A 16,284-nucleotide genomic window follows, 5' to 3' on the forward strand; every position below is an offset into this window, starting at 1 on the left:
AATCATAGGGTTTGAGAAGGTATACAGTTTAAGAAGGTAAATAGGGCTAACTTAATGCATTGTAAATTCTCAGAGTATTTCAAATGCAAGAATCTCTCTTTTTCTTACATATCTGTTCACTTGGATATGCTGTGAGACAAATTGTATTTTCTTAAAACTTAATTGATAAATACAATGAAAGCTTGTAACCTAGTCAACCTATAAAAGGAGGCATGTTATTCCTATTCCCAAAGTGATGGTTATAAAAGGTTATATCGTAGTCTGAATGAATCACTCTGTTATCACTAGATTAGAAAAATCCAACATATGACTAACAGGTGATTTCAGTTTCATTTTAGCCTTCGATCTTAAAGGTTTACAAACTCTTTAATGATACTTGTTTTCAGTGAAGAAGAAATAAAAGAAATGAAGATTTTCTGGAAGAGGCTGAGTTAAAGAAGGCTTTTTATATTTGACAAGTAAGTCTAGTCTGTATTTTATGTGTGTTAAATTTGGTCGACAAGTGAAAGGTTGCTAGTTTTTACTTTTTAAATATCTGCTTTATTGCAAAGAGATCATGTATAGTGGGCAAAGGTTATATATTTTGGCTGACAGCCAGGAAGCCTCACAGCTGGGTTGACTTCTGAATAAACTTGGATTGGAACTGTGTATTAAGTTAGTGCCACGAGTTTCCTAGGAAGTCAAATTTTATAGGTGGCATTTTTTCTCATAAAGTGGTATTGGAATAGTGATCAACTGTAGGGATAGAGATGAACTGTCCTTCATGCAAGTTAGACAAATAAGTGGTTACTGAAAGAGCTGGGGAATTCTTTATGAGAGCTGCTATATTTATTACCTTGCCGTGTAGGTTTCTCTCCAGTTGGCGGTATGTCCCTGCCTCACTAAATTAGGAATATAGAAGATGTCAGTCATATTGGATTAGTTTATTGAATCTGATATTCTACCAATAATGCAATTAATAAGTTTCTTAGAACTTATTTTTCCCATCTTATAAAACTTGATTCAAAACTGCTAGTGTTTTCCATATCCATCCCAGGTAAAGGAAGCTATCTGTGTGGGGTGAGTGATTAAGAAATGCCCGTATGGAGTGCTTAGGTATTATAGTTTGTAATTTTAAAGGAACCATCTACTATTAACAAAACGGTTTGCTTTTTAGAGATAATTCACCTAAACACCCAATATCTCTCTAAACTCAGTTTTCTGACCTGTAAAATGGGACCACTTATATCCTTCTCATATGGATTTGTAAGGATTAAATGAAATAATATTTGTAAAACACTTCACATGAAGTAAACACTCAGAAATGGTAGCTACTTTTATTATCTACTCTTCCACTGTATGTGCAATGTTTATTTTAATAGAGGAGAATGTTTAACCTGGAGGATTCCATCTCTAGTGGAGAGTTTCAGGCTCTCTGGTTGGCAAGTAGATGAGAATTAGGGTAGAGAAGCCTTTTCTAGGAGAAGCATATCTGAGAAGAAAGGTTTAGTGGCAGGAAGTCCAAGATCAAGGTGAAAAACAGATCCAGTGTCTGGTAAAGGCCCACTTCCTGGTTTGCAGATGGCTATTTTCTCATGTGAAGAGCAGAGAGACCTAGGTTAACCTTTTTAAAAGGTAAATAGTCTGGAAAAAAAAGGGTAAATAAAAAGGGTAAATAGTTTGAGAGGAAGTTTTCAGTTTGTTAGCATATTGTTTTGTTGAGACTTCACTTTCCCAAAGCTGTTATAAGAACTAGTATATTTAGTGGTTATATATAAAAATATATATTTAAATAGAGCTTTGATAAACTCATGAACTAGGGTTTTTAATATTATACTCAAGAGTTTAAGAATCTTATATATATATAAATATGTTTTATTTTAGGTATTGTCATCGGTAATGAAGATCATTGTGAAACAGAAGATTGAATAAAGCCTTGTAACATTAAACCTAGATTAGAGATTTAGAAAAGAAAGTTAAAATTAGTCATTTTGATTTAAGTGTTCCAATTTCATAATATTTATTCTTCTAAATAGATTTAGAGAGTAGAAAATAAAATTCAGTGCTATACAAAAGCTGTTTTTTTTTTTTCTTTTTGTATCAGAGAAGAAAGTAGACAACTAAGGGCTATAGTGATTCATAATGAAATATACTAAATCGAATTTTATGATGTCAGTTGTTGGCATTATAATCTATATAACTGATTTAATTGTGGACATCTGGGTATCTGTTAGGTTTTTCCATGAAGGACAATATGTTTTTGGTGTTTTAACAGTAAGTTTTATACTCGTTGGAACACTTGTGGTCCAGTGTTTTAGTTATTCTTGGTACAAGGCCGATTTAAAAAAAGCAGGCCAAGAAAGTCAGCATCGTTTTCTTCTACTTCACTGCTTGCAAGGAGGAATTTTTACAAGGTGAGCATACACTTTTGATCATTAACACAATTTTTCTTTTATTCGAACAGAAACTGCCTTTCTGTATCTAGGTTGTCAAATGTACAAAGGTCCTCTATTTGCATGTAGCACAAAGGTTACTTGCTCCTTATTGTTGCTGGTTGTATGAGTCATTGCTGTACTGTCAGAATTTCCCAGGTTTATTATGTTTTAGTTTACCTAATTAAGTTACTTTTTCTGATATGTGCTCACTTTTTATGGGAAGGAAAAAGACTAATTTCTATGTCTTGTGATCTTATGTTTTATATTCAAAGCCCAGTAGTGCAAATATGTCTATCACTTGCAACTCTGCTAGAGCACTTAATTTTTAAGTTACTTGTACCATTGATTTAACCAAATGAAAAATTTACTGCAATAATGTAGTAGCCATGTGGTAAGCTGGTATAGAATCATGCACAGAACTAGAAACAGCTTTAAGAATCAATGCTCAAAAACTTTAACTAATAGTTAAAGAAACTTAATATCTAAATAGGCCTTAAGAATTCCATGATTCTCTGTATATCTAATTTCATATGACCTTTTCAATATTACCTTAAGGGATTTAATTCTGTTAAAAGTAATTTTTCTCTTTACTTTTAAGATATCTGTATATCTTTTTTTAAAGACTTATAGGATTTAATATATATATTTTTAATTTAATAAATCTTTATTGTTCAGATTATTACAATTGTTCCTCTTTCCCCCCCATAACTCTCCTCCACCCGGTTTCAACCACCCCTCTGCCCTTACCCCCGCACCCACACTGTCCTCATCCATAGGTGTACGATTTTTGTCCAATCTTTTCCCGCACCCCCCACACCCCTTTCCCCCGAGAATTGTCAGTCCACTCCCTTTCTATGCCCCTGATTCTATTATATTTACCAGTTTATTCTGTTCATCAGATTTTTTTATTCACTTGATTTTTAGATTCACTTGTTGATAGATATGTATTTGTTGTTCATAATTTTTATCTTTACCTTTTTCTTCTTCTTCCTCTTCTTAAAGAATACCTTTCAGCATTTCATATAATACTGGTTTGGTGGTGACGAACTCCCTTAGCTTTTTCTTATCTGTGAAGCTCTTTATCTGCCCTTCAATTCTGAATGATAGGGTAGAGTAATCTTGGTTGTAGGTTCTTGCTGTTCATCACTCTGAATATTTCTTGCCACTCCCATCTGGCCTGCATAGTTTCTGTTGAGAAATCAGCTGACAGTCGTATGGGTGCTCCCTTGTAGGTAACTAACTGTTTTTCTCTTGCTGCTTTTAATATTCTCTCTTTGTCTTTTGCCCTTGGCATTTTAATTATGATGTGTCTTGGTGTGGTCCTCTTTGGATTCCTTTTGTTTGGGGTTCTGTGCGCTTCCTGGACTTGTAAGTCTATTTCTTTCACCAGGTGGGGGAAGTTTTCTGTCATTATTTCTTCAAATAGGTTTTCAGTACTTGCTCTCTCTCTTCTTCTGGCACCCCCATAATTTGGATGTTGGTACGCTTAAAGTTGTCCCAGAGGCTCCTTACACTATCTTCATATTTTTTGATTAGTTTTTCTTTTCCGGTTGGGTGTTTTTTGCTTCTTTGTATTTCATATCTTGACTTGATTCTTGCGATCCTCTATTCTGCTGTTAGATCTCTGTATAGTATTTTTTATTTCAGACAGTGTATGCTTAATTTCTAGTTGGTTCTTTTTCATATCTTCGAGGGTCTCGCTAAATTTATCTGCCTTTTCTAGCAAATTCTTGAAAAACCTTATAACTGTGGTTTTGAACTCTATATCCAGTCATTTGCTTTCCTCCATTTCTTTCATTTGTGATGTTTCTTTGTCTCTGCATTTTGGCTGCTTCCCTGAGTTGATGGAGTGGCTTTGTGTGCTAGGTGTCCTATAGGGCCCAGTGGCTCAGCCTCCCCAGTTACCTGAGATGGACACTCTTGGTGCACCCCTTTGTGGGCTGTGTGCACAGTCTTGTTGTAGTTAAGCCTTGATTGTTGTTGGTTTCCCTGGGAGGAATTGACCTCCAGGCCAATTGGCTGTGAGGATCAGCTGTGTCTATGATGGGAGAACTTCTGTGCTGGAGACACCCTTATGAGACAAGAGTTGCAAAAGCCTCTGTGCTCAGCTTGGATGGGGCGGAGAAGACAGCATTGGTTTCCCGTCAGCCCTGCCCTAATAGGCCCCTGTGTCTCAGTGTCCCGTGGTAATCGCTGCAAGCATCTCTGAGAGAAGCTGCCCTTGAGTTCTGCCCGCTGCCAGACAGTCCAGTTTCTCCCCAAATGAGTCTGGGTCCCCAGAGTCTCGCCCGGAACTGGAGTTCAGCGCAGTCGGGAGCTTTTGTCTCCCTCCCGCTTGAGAAAGCCAGCCGCGCACTCAGTTGCCAGTCCTCTCCGCAGCTCCTCTGAGTCTCAGTGCGCTTTTCTCTTTCCTTCTACTTGTAGAATTTCCACTCAGCCAGCCTTCCTGTGGTTCTGGATGATGTCCGTTTTGTCTTTTAGTTGTAGTTTTGAAATTGTTGTGCATGGCAGCAGTTTAGGTGTTTACCTATGCTGCCATCTTTGTTTCTCCTCTGAGATATCTGTATATCTTAAAAGAGAAAAATTAAAAGCACATTAAGAGGATGACATACTGTTTTGTTACATTTAATTTTGGAATTTGGACCATTTTAATAGCTTATATAAAGGTTAATTTCTGATTCTGTCCTGTTAAAAAGCAACATATTCATGGCAACTAGTTGAAAGTATTAACAATTTTCAGGCTTTTTATATGTTAATTGATAGTAATAATAATAAATGCCATTAAATTTGTGTGGAGATTTATAGTTTTCAAAGTATTTTCACATACTTTGTCTTTTTAAAGCTAGAGTTAGTAAGGTTATAACATGTAAGAGAAACAAAATATGCAATGAGAAAAAAGTACAGGTTTTAGGGAAGCTGGAAAGTACTTTAGGTGTAGATATTGGAGTTTAGTTTTGAAACTGTATGTTTTCAATAAGATGAAAATGTTTAAAGGGATGGAGTAAAAGTGCTGATAACTTTTTAATGTGTAATAAATAAGATTTAATGAATATTTTGCATGAGCAATAATGAGAATTATGTAGTTATAATATTTAGAGAAGGATAACATTTACCTTGCTGAGAGTTTAGAAATATGGTAAATTTTTTATTTGCCATTCTATAAATGTAAAATTTTCATATATACAGAACTATTTTCCTTGGTGTTTCAAATAATGGCTTGAAGGTACTTCAGGACATTGTGTTATAAGTTATAAATTGTATTATAAAAGAAAGGCAAAATTGCCTTGATTTTCATTGTCTTTTGACATACCTAGTAATTTTTTATTGAATGTTAGACATTATATATAAAAATTACAGAGGCTCCAGATAATACTGTTTCCCTTTTCTCTCCTGGACATTTAGAGTGAGGTTCCGTCTACTGTTGGTTTGCTCCTAGGGTGCAGCCTTCTAGGGCACTGAGAGCCTGGTGTAGTCATGCTCCCTCCCGCATGTCCTGAATACTAGGTCCTTATCTCCTTGGCACCACAAGACTGTCAGAAAAATTCTGCTTTGCTTTTTCAAGACTTTCTGTTTAGGGTTTAGCCTTTATCTTATAGTTTCAAAATTTGTTAAATGTCCTGGGGGGAAAACTGACTGAGCTTTTGAGGTCCCTGTCTTTAGACCTACAAGATCTTTAAAACCTCTGCTATTTTTTTCTGTTCTAACAATAACCCTCTACCTGAGAAAAATCCATATTTTTAACATCTTGCCCTTGTACCTCCAGGCAACAAGTATCTGCAGAAACACCAGCTCAGTTTCCAATTTCTTTAGTTGTTTTGGCAGGAGCATTGGTCTGCTCTAGTATACTACATCCTATATAGAAGCATAGTCCGTAAAGTGCAATCTTGAGTTATCCCATAATGTGCTGTTGTAAATTATCCCAGGTCTAAAGTTGAACAGAACCTTTATTGTTCTCAAAAATAATATAAAGACCTCAAAACACTTGAATTCCATGTACCATATTCCTAACATATACTGTACATTAATATTGCTGGCATTTTAATTCTTGTGTTTAATCTCACTAGACCATATTATTGTGTTATTATTTCTGTTTTATATAGTTAAATTTTATTTATATTTACTATTCTCTTTATTTTTTATTCCTTCTTGAATCTCAGACTTTCCACTATGGATCACTTTTCTTCTGCCTGCCTGAGGTCCAGAATTGCATCTATTGTGAGTCTGTTGGTGACATCATTTTTCAGTTTTTGGTTGTCTGGAAATGTCGGTATTTCATTAGCTTTCTTGAGAGATATTTTAGTGGCTATAGAATTTGAGACGAGTAGTTAGTTATCTTATTTTTTCATATTACATTCTCTTGTCTTTTGGTTTTTATTGTTTCTCTTGAAGTGTTAGGTGACAGTCTTTTTTCCATCTGGTTGCTCTTATGATTTTTTCCTTTACCTTTGGTTTTATACAGTTTAATTATAATATATCTATGTATAGATTTATTTCTCTTGCTTGAGATTTGCTAGTTCTCATGATTCTTTGAAACTTCCATCACTTCTGCACAATTCTTAGTCATTACTTTCTAACATTTTTTGTCTCTTTGCCTTCTGGGACTGCAAGCAAATGTAAGTTAGATATTCTCACTATATCTAACAAACTCTTACAGCAGAAGCTGTATTTGGTTCTTTTCAAAAGTTTGCTATGTCACCTTTTGTAGTTTCCTGTTCACTGCAGATATTTCAGACTTGCCATTTATATCTTTAAACATAGCATAGTTTTTTTATTTATAATTTCAATATCTGAAGCTTTTACAAGTTTGTTACTACTGGCTCTGCTTCTACTATTGGGTACTCATATTGCCTTGTTTCTTGCATGCCTAGGCTAGTATCCATGATTATGTTCTGGTCATTGCCCTTGAAAAAATTGTGAGACCTTCACCAAGTCCTCTCTAGAGACTTTGATTTTATTCTTAGGAGATGTCTATAGTGTCTGTAAGATGTGGTCTACACTTAAATTCATGTCTTGAGGTGCTTCCTGATTCAGTCTTTTAAAAAAATAAACATATTTTTTATTGATTTTAGAGAGAAAGGGAGAAGGAGAGAGAGATAGAAATATCAATGATGAGAGAGAATCATTGATCAGCTGCCTCCTGCATGCCCCACAGTTGGAACTGAGCCTGCAACCTGGGCAGATGCACCAAATGGGAATCGAACCATGACCTTCTGGTTCATAGGTTGATGCTCAACCAGTGAGCCTGATTCAGTCTTGAAAGGTTGTATCTTTCTAGAAATTTGTGCATTTCTTCTAGGCCCGTGGTCGGCAAACTGTGGCTTGCGAGCCACATGTGGCTCTTTGGCCCCTTGAGTGTGGCTCTTCCACAAAATACCACGGCCTGGGTGAGTCTATTTTGAAGAAGTGGCATTAGAAGAAGTTTAAGTTTAAAAAATTTGGCTCTCAAAAGAAATTTCAATCGTTGTACTGTTGATATTTGGCTCTGTTGACTAATGAGTTTGCCGACCACTGTTCTAGGCTGTTCAATTGGTTGGCATATAATGATCCTTTATATTTCTACTAGAGGCCCGGTGCACGAAATTCGTGCATGGGGGGGGGGGGGAAGAGGTGTCCCTCAGCCCGGCCTGCACCCTCTCCAAAATGGGACCCCTTGGGGGATGTCCAAACTGCCGGTTTAGGCCCAATCCCTGTGGGCCTAAACCGGCAGTCGGACATCCTTCTCACAATCTGAGACTGCTGGCTCCTAACCGCTCCCCTGCTGGCCTGCCTAATTGCCCCTAACTGCTTCTGTCTGCCAGTCTGATCACCCCCAACTGCCCTCCCCTGCTGGCCTGATGGCCCCCAACTACTCTCCCCTGCCAGCCTGGTCGCCCCCAACTGCCCTTCCCTGCTGGCCTGGTCGCCCCCAACTGCCCTCCCCTGCTGGCCTGATTGCCCACAATTGCCCTCCCCTGCCAGCCATCTTGTGGAGGCCATCTTGTGACGACGTGAGGGTGGCCATCTTGTGGTGGCCATCTTGTGATGACATCGTGCATGATGCCACCTAGGCTCTTATTATATAGGATGTTATCAGTTGTAACTTCTCTTTCATGTTATTTTTAAATTTTTAATTTTTTTTGGTTAATCCTCATTGGAGGATATTTTTCCCATTGATTTTAGAGACCGTGGAAGGGAGGAGGGAAGGAGAGAGAGAGAGAGAGAGAGAGAGAGAGAGAGAGAGAGAGAGAGAGAGAGAGAAAGAAATATCTAGGCAAGAGAGCCACATTAATTGGTTGCCTCCCAAACAAGCCCCAACTGGGGTAGGGAACTTGCAACCCAGATAGGCCTGTATAGCTATGAACTTCCCTCTTAAAACTGCTTTTGCTGCATCCCATAGGTTTTGGAAAGTTGTATTTTCATTTTAATTTGTCTCCAGGTATTTTTTGATTTCCTGTTTGATCAATTGGTTGTTTAATAGCATGTTGTTTATCTCCACGTATTTCTGATTTTTCCAATTTTCTTCTTGTAGTTGATTTCTAGTTTCATAATATGGTTGAAAAAATGCTTGATATGATTTCAGTCTTCTTGAATTTATTGAGACTTGTTTTGTGGTTTAATGTGTGATCAGTCTTAGAGAATGTTCTATGTGCGCTTGAAAAAATGTATATCCTGCAGTTTTTGGATGAAATATTCTATAAATAATCTATTGAGTCAGTTTGGTCTAATGTGACATTTAAGGTCTTTGTTTCCTTATTGATTTTTTTGTCTCATGATATATCCATTGATGTAAGTTAGGTATTAAAGTACCTTACTATTATTGTAATACTAGAAGCCCGGTGCACGAAATTCGTGCATGGCGGGTGGTTGTCCCTCAACCCAGCCTGTACCCTCTCCAATCTGGGACTCCTGGAGGGATGTCCGACTGCCCTCTCACAATCCAGGACTGCTGGCTCCCAACTGCTTGCTTGCCTGCCTTCCTGATTGCCCCTAACCGCTTCTGCCTGCCAGCCTGATCACCCCCTAACCACTCCACTGCCAGCCTGGTTGATGCTTAACTGCTCCCCTGCCAGCCTGTTTGCCCCCAACTTCCCTCCTCTGCCAGCCTGGTCACCCCTAACTGCCCTCTCCTGCAGGGTTGATCACCTCCAACTGCCCTCCTCTGCCAGCCTGGTCACCCCTAACTGCCCTCTCCTGCAGGGTTGATCACCTCCAACTGCCCTCCCTTGCAAGCCTGGTCCCTCTCAACTGCCCTCCCTTGCAGGCCAGGTGCCTCCCAACTGCCCTCCCCTGCTGGCCATCTTGTAGTGGCCATCTTGTGTCCACATGGGGGCAGGATCTTTGACCACATGGGGGCAGCTATATTGTGTGTTGCAGTGATGATCAATCTGTATATTACTCTTTTATTAGATAAGATAGAGGCCTGGTGCACGGGTGGGGGCCAGCTGGTTTGCCCTGAAGGGTGTCCTGGATCAGGGTGGGGTTCCCTTGGGGCGTGGGGCAGCCTGAGCGAGGGGCCTGTGGTGGTTTGCAGGCCAGCCACGCCCCCTGGCAACCCAAGCGGAGGCCCTGGTATCTGGGATTTATTTTCCTTCTACAATTGAAACTTTGTAGCCTGGAGCGGAGCCAAGCCTGCTGTTCCCTCCGGGGTGGCAGCCATTTCTGTGGCAGTTAATTCACCTTCTACAATTGAAACTTTGTAGCCTTAAGTGGGTGGGCCCGGCCAGGGCGTGTGGAAAGCTTTGCTTCCCCTGTTGCCGGCGGCAACCCTGGCCTGCTCCCTCAAGCTCCATTCTGCCGCCATTTGTTTGAATTTGTTGACCTTCTATAATTGAAACTTTGTAGCTTGAGTGGAGGCTTAGGCCTGCAACGGCTATGGAAAGCTTGGCTTGCTCTGTTACCTGGGAAACCTTGCTCTCTGTGGCTATAGCCATCTTGGCTGGGGTTAATTTGCATACTCGCCCTGATTGGCTGGTGGGCGTGGCTTGGCTGATGGGCGTGGCTTATGTAGTGGAGTGATGGTTAATTTGCATATTACCATTTTATTAGAGAAGATTGTCTGTTAATTTTTGCTTTATATGTTTAGGGGCTCCTATGTTGGGTGTGGGGTGGCCCAGTGTGCACATGTGTGTGGCAGCTCCCTGTTAATTTGGTTGTCTGTGACTGGAGCAGGGCCTGGGTTGGGCAGCCTAGTGCACATGTGCTGTGGCTCAGTTGGTAGAATTGTTTTCTTATACACCAAAAGTTGGTGGGTTAGATTCCCAGTCAGGGCACATACCCAGGTTGTGGATTTGATTCCTGGTTCTGGGCCTGTAAGGAGGCAACTGATAGATGTTTCTCACATCAGTGTCTGTCTGTCTGTCTCTCTGTCTCTCTCTCTCTCTCTCTCTCTCTCTCTCCCCCCCTCCCTCCATTCCTTTCTCTAAAATCAATTTTTAAAAAAAAGATAAATTGCATGAATTGAAAATTGCAGTTTGTCTTTCAGAAAGTAGTGGTTAAGACTAGGAATCATAAGATCTCAGTTTGGACTCTAGGTCTGCCCCTTATTCTCTGTGTAACTGTCAGTGAATCACCTTACTGTTTTTTCAGCCTTAGTTTCCCCATCTGTAAAATGGGAATAATACCTACTCAACTCAATTATTGTGAGGATGAAAGGGGTAATGTATATTTAACAGTGCTAGCACAAAATGGCACATCAAACATGAAATAAAAGGTTGTGGAGTTTGAATCTCAATAAAACCACCATAAGAAATTTGTAGTAGAGAAAGTTTGTGGGAAAAATCTGTACTTAAACATATGCTACTTTTTTCAAATTATTGTGTATATTAATATACATGTTATAAAGTATATATTACACAAGACAAATGTTCTTGTTTACAGGTATTGGTTTGCCTTGAAAAAGGGTTATCATGTGGCTTTCAAATATAGCAACAAAACTGATAACTTCATAGAAGAACAAATTGATCCACATAAAGAAGTTATAGATGGAGTGACTGATTTGAGTATGCTCAGGCTATTTGAGACCTACCTGGAAGGCTGCCCACAACTTGTTCTTCAGCTCTACACCTGTCTGGAACAGGGTCAAGCAAATATCAGTCAATGTAAGTCTTTCTTAACACCCTTTGTTAGATGGATGCCTCTGAAATCTTATGTTAACTACATAACTTTTGGGCAGGTTTTAGAATTTTTTATTGTTTTTCTTTATAGAATTGTTTAAGTTTTAAAAAGAAGAACATGGTTTAAATATTTAAAAGTATATAAAGATATGTTGCCTCCCTCCCTCTTTTTTCCATTCCTTCTTTTGTCTGCCCAGAAAGGAAACTTGTCAGTTTTTCGATGACGCTTTTAGAAAATAATTTAAAAAGCTTATATTGATTATCTCTTTCTCTCTCCCTTTTTCTCTTCCTTCCCTTTCTTTTATAGAAATAGTAACTTAAAATAAAACAGTCTTTGTTTTTTTTGCAGTATTTAACAGTATGTCTTGGAGATCTATTCATATCAGTACAGAAAGAGCTCCCTCATTCATTTTTATTATCTGAATAGTATTACAAATTATAGATATACCATGATTTATTTAACAAGCTCCAGTTTATGTTGTTAGGTTGTTGCTAATATTTTACTGTTGCAAAAAATGCTGCTGTAAATAATCTTATGCATGTGTAAAGTACTCCATAGGGTAAATTTCCAGAATTGCAATCATTAGATGAAAGTGCAAATGCTGCCGAAACCGGTTTGGCTCAGTGGATAGAGCGTCAGCCTGCAGACTCAAGGGTCCAAGGTTCGATTCTGGTTCAAGGGCATATACCTAAAAAAAAAAAAAAAAAAAAAAAAAAAAAGAAAGAAAGTGCAAATGCTACAGAAACTCATGAAAGTTGACCAATATGTTGTTTTATTATAGCATATTTCATTGTTAGGGTAAAATATTCAATTTTAAAGGACAGTTTGACATTTCCATTAAAAAAAACCACACCATTTAATTTGTTTAATTTGAGATGTTAAAGAGTAATGACTAAGATTTCATGCAGACTTGGATTAATCTCAGAATACCAGATTGTCATCTTTCCTGGACTTCCCTCTATGCTAGACTCACCTGTGAGATCAGTTTCTTTCCCTAAGTATTTCTGTTCCCATTTTCCCATAAACTTCAATGTTGTAGTCCCTTCTAATATTATTATTTTTACCTTGCTTGTTAATAAGACACTAAAATGAACCTATTGTGTATAAGACCTCTTTTTCCTTGTGATGCAAATAATTTGTGGGTTGGGACTTACGTGTTCTGTGCCATATAGTTACTGAAACTAGAAGTTCAACATTTAGAGTTTATAGCCTATCATATGGTAGATCTGCTGATGATTCCAAGTAGTACATAACATCTGGATCACAATGGGATCCAGTGACTATCTTCATATTATGAAGTTCTATCCTCATATTATGAGGTTTTATCCTCATTCTTTAGTTTCTCCTTGAAGTAAGAAGTTGAGGTATTGACTAAAAATAGCAAAATAAATAAATAAATACATAAACAAAAGCCAATTGTCTAACAATAGAATTGGTAAATAAGTTACTGTACAATCCTATATAATAAAGATGTAATTTGCAAATGGTTGTTACACCATGAAGCGTAACGACTGACTGCGTAACGACCGGATCACGGATCAGCAGGAGGGTGGGGCAGTGAGCTTCAAGCAGTTGGCGGAGAGCTACAGGAGGGAACAGGGCAGCAAGCTAAGGGGGGGGGGGGGGACGGGGGACAGAGGGAGCTACAGGAGGGCAGTGCAGTGGGCAGAGAGCTACTGGAGGGCGGCAGCGAGCTACTGGCGCATGGATTCGTGCGCAGGGCTACTAGTGTTACTATAAAAACTGTTAGCCACAGAAAATAGTGATAACTTTTAATGACACAGGAAAGTAATTCTAAAATAAAATTTAGACAAGAACAGTTTATAAAATTTTCTATGAGGATACTTTTAAGGATACAAAGAAATTATTATATAGAACAGTGTCTGGAAGAAAATATGAAAAATGTTAACTGTAGCTGCTTATGGGTGGTGAGATTATGAATGAATTTATTTAATCTTTTTTATACTTTTCTCTGAATTTCCAAATATTCTAAAGTAACCAGGTATTGTTTTGAGAATCAGGAAGAATAACTCAGAATGTTAAAAAAAAAAATCAGGTTACTTATAGAAGTATTTCAGAAGATTGAACATATTCTTTTATTTTTGCTCCTTCCTGAACCACACTAATAAGGAGAGTAAAGGATTAAAAATAATATAAACCCACAAGAACAAATAGAATGCAGAGTAGAATAGCAGATTAGAAATATCAACAAGTGTTTAGAAGATGGAAAGCAGATGAAAAACTTAGGTTATGTAAATCAGCTCTACCACCAAAGGCTAAATTATTTGAAGCTACTCTCCCTCTGAAAATATCTAACACTACTGGATAGCCTGGCTGGTGTGGCTCAGTGGTTGAGCATCGACCTAATGAACCAGGAGGTCACAGTTCAATTTCCGGTCAGGGCACATGCCCAGGTTGTGGGCTCAATCCCCAGTGTGGGGCATGCAGGAGGCAGCTGATCAATGTTTCCCTGTCACCATTGATGTTTCTATCTTTCTCTCTCTCTGAAATGAATAAAAATATATATAGATTAGAGGCCCAGTGCACGGATTAGTGCACTGGTGAGGTCCCTCAGCCTAGCCTGCGGGGATCGGGCCAATACTTGCTCTCAAGGGGTCCCGGATTGTGAGAGGGCTCAGGCTAGGCTGAGGGACCCCACAGGTGCACGATTGGGGCCGGGAGGGACTGCAGGAGGGCTCCAGGGTGTATCTGGCCATCTCGCCTAGTCCCAATCGGCTGGACCCCAGCAGTGAGCTAACCTACTGGTTGGAGCGTCTGCCCCCTGGTGGTCAGTGTGCATCGTAGTGACTGGTCAAACGGTCAGATGAACAGTCGGACACTTAGCATATTAGGCTTTTATTATATAGGAAGGGAAATTGAGCTTGCTGACACGCAACTCATACTTAAGTTAAATTTTCCTTCCTTCCTCCCTCTCTCCTCCCTTCCTTTCTCCCAGCCTTCCTTTTTTACTTCCTTCCTTCCCACTTCCCTCTCTCGTATGATGCTGTGTCTTAGTGAATTATATATATGCCCAGGGTCAAAGCCAAAGACTGGAATAGCTATGTTTATAACAGTCTTAGAGAATTTCCAGAGTATAGTATGTAGTTTTCACTATATCAGTTGCTCAATAAAATGTGTCCAAAATTTGTACAGTTCAGAATCTTGTAAAGCAGTCTAATGCAGTGGTTAAGTACACCATCTTTGGAATTGGGTAGCTTTAGAGTCAAATCTTAACTGCAACTTGCTAGCTGCATGACTTGGGTTAAATAATATATATTCTGTAAGCATTAATCCTTCATATGTAATATGGGAATAGTAATATCTATCTCGAAGGATTAGATGAGATGAGTATATAAAGTACCTGACGTGTTTGTGGGTATGTGTAAATACAGATAAAGCATGTATGGCATATGGTAATTTAATATTGCAAATTTTATTCCTGTAACAATATACCTTTTTAAATTTTTTTGTTTTGTAGATGCAGCCCTCATGGTCTCTTGCTGTGCTATTTCTTGGTCGACTGTTGATTATCAAATATCTTTAAGAAAATCCTTACCTGATAAAAATGTCCTTACTGGGCCCTGTCGAAAACTCACATATCTCTTTTACAAGTTTTTTACATTATTATCTTGGATGCTGAGTGTTGTACTTCTTTTATTCTTAAATGTGAAGATTGCTTTATGTCTGTTGTCATTTCTTTGGTTTTTAGGTATATTGTGGGCATTTAAAAACCAAACTAAGTTTTGTGCTTCCATAAGTATGGAGTTCTTATACAGGATTGTTGTTGGATTTGTTCTTATTTTTACATTTTTTAATATTCAGGGTCAGAATACCAAATGTCCAATGTCTTGTTATTATATTGTAAGGGTACTGGCCACACTGGGGATATTGATTGTGCTGTGGGTTTGCCCACTTTCTATTTTTAATTCAGACTATTTTGTACCTATTAGTATTATTATAGCTCTTGCTCTTATCCTTGGAATTATTTTTCTTATTGTTTATTATGGGACTTTGCACCCAAACAGAAGTAAAGAAACAGAACTTGATGAAATTGATGGGAAATCAGTGCAAATAGAATGTAGAATGAAGTATTTCCTAATGGAATAAGCTATCATTTATGAGACGTATTTTCTTATTTTATGTTTCATTGGTTAGTAAAGAAAATGTTGTGTGTCTATGTGTGTGTTATTTCTTAGTTTTGCTTTCTTTAATTTGAGATCAGTTCTGGTACATTATTTATGAATGTGAGAGTGAGCATATTAATATTTTTATTATTTAAATTAATTTCTCATTTGGTTTTGAAGACCTTAAGAACTTAGATATATTTGCCTGTTGTCAGGCAGAGTAGCCATTTTGAGCCTGAATTGGAAGAAATGGTCTGGTTCCCATAATTTGAAGGCTGGAATTGAACTTCTCTCCAACTTTCTCCTCATTTTTCCTGAACTAAAACTGATGCACCTGTTGTGGAGAACTGCAAAGGGAAGAAGAGAGCAGAACACTTGTTCTCACCTGCATTTTCTTGATTCAGTGCATATATTGAGTTGGGGACGGATTGAGTTGAGAAAAAGGAAAAGGAAGGGAAGAGGAAGAAAACAAGACATAAAATTTACCATCTTAACCATTTTTAGTGTATAGTTCAGTAGTGTTAATTATATTTACATCTCTGTAACTTTTTCATCTTGCAAAATACACCCTGTTCCTACTGAACAACAACTTCCCATTTCCCTCTCTTTCCAGCTCCTGGCAATTGCAATTCTATTTTGTTTTTGATGAATTT

At 38.2% G+C, this 16,284-nt stretch overlaps 1 protein-coding gene across 1 annotated transcript; it reads left to right on the forward strand.

Annotated features, from left to right (window-relative positions):
* Window positions 1-2,121: 2,121 nt before the first annotated feature.
* On the forward strand, window positions 2,122-15,684 carry XKR9 (XK related 9; the record flags this gene model as incomplete). Its single annotated transcript, XM_079795909.1, has 3 exons — window positions 2,122-2,393; window positions 11,271-11,491; window positions 14,986-15,684. The coding sequence occupies 3 exons, from the start codon at window positions 2,122-2,124 to the stop codon at window positions 15,612-15,614; spliced, it is 1,122 nt and encodes a 373-aa protein (XP_079652035.1). The 3' UTR covers window positions 15,615-15,684.
* Window positions 15,685-16,284: the final 600 nt, after the last annotated feature.

This window comes from Cnephaeus nilssonii (assembly GCF_951640355.1).
Source record: "Cnephaeus nilssonii genome assembly, chromosome: 18".
NCBI classification, from domain to species: domain Eukaryota; kingdom Metazoa; phylum Chordata; class Mammalia; order Chiroptera; family Vespertilionidae; genus Cnephaeus; species Cnephaeus nilssonii.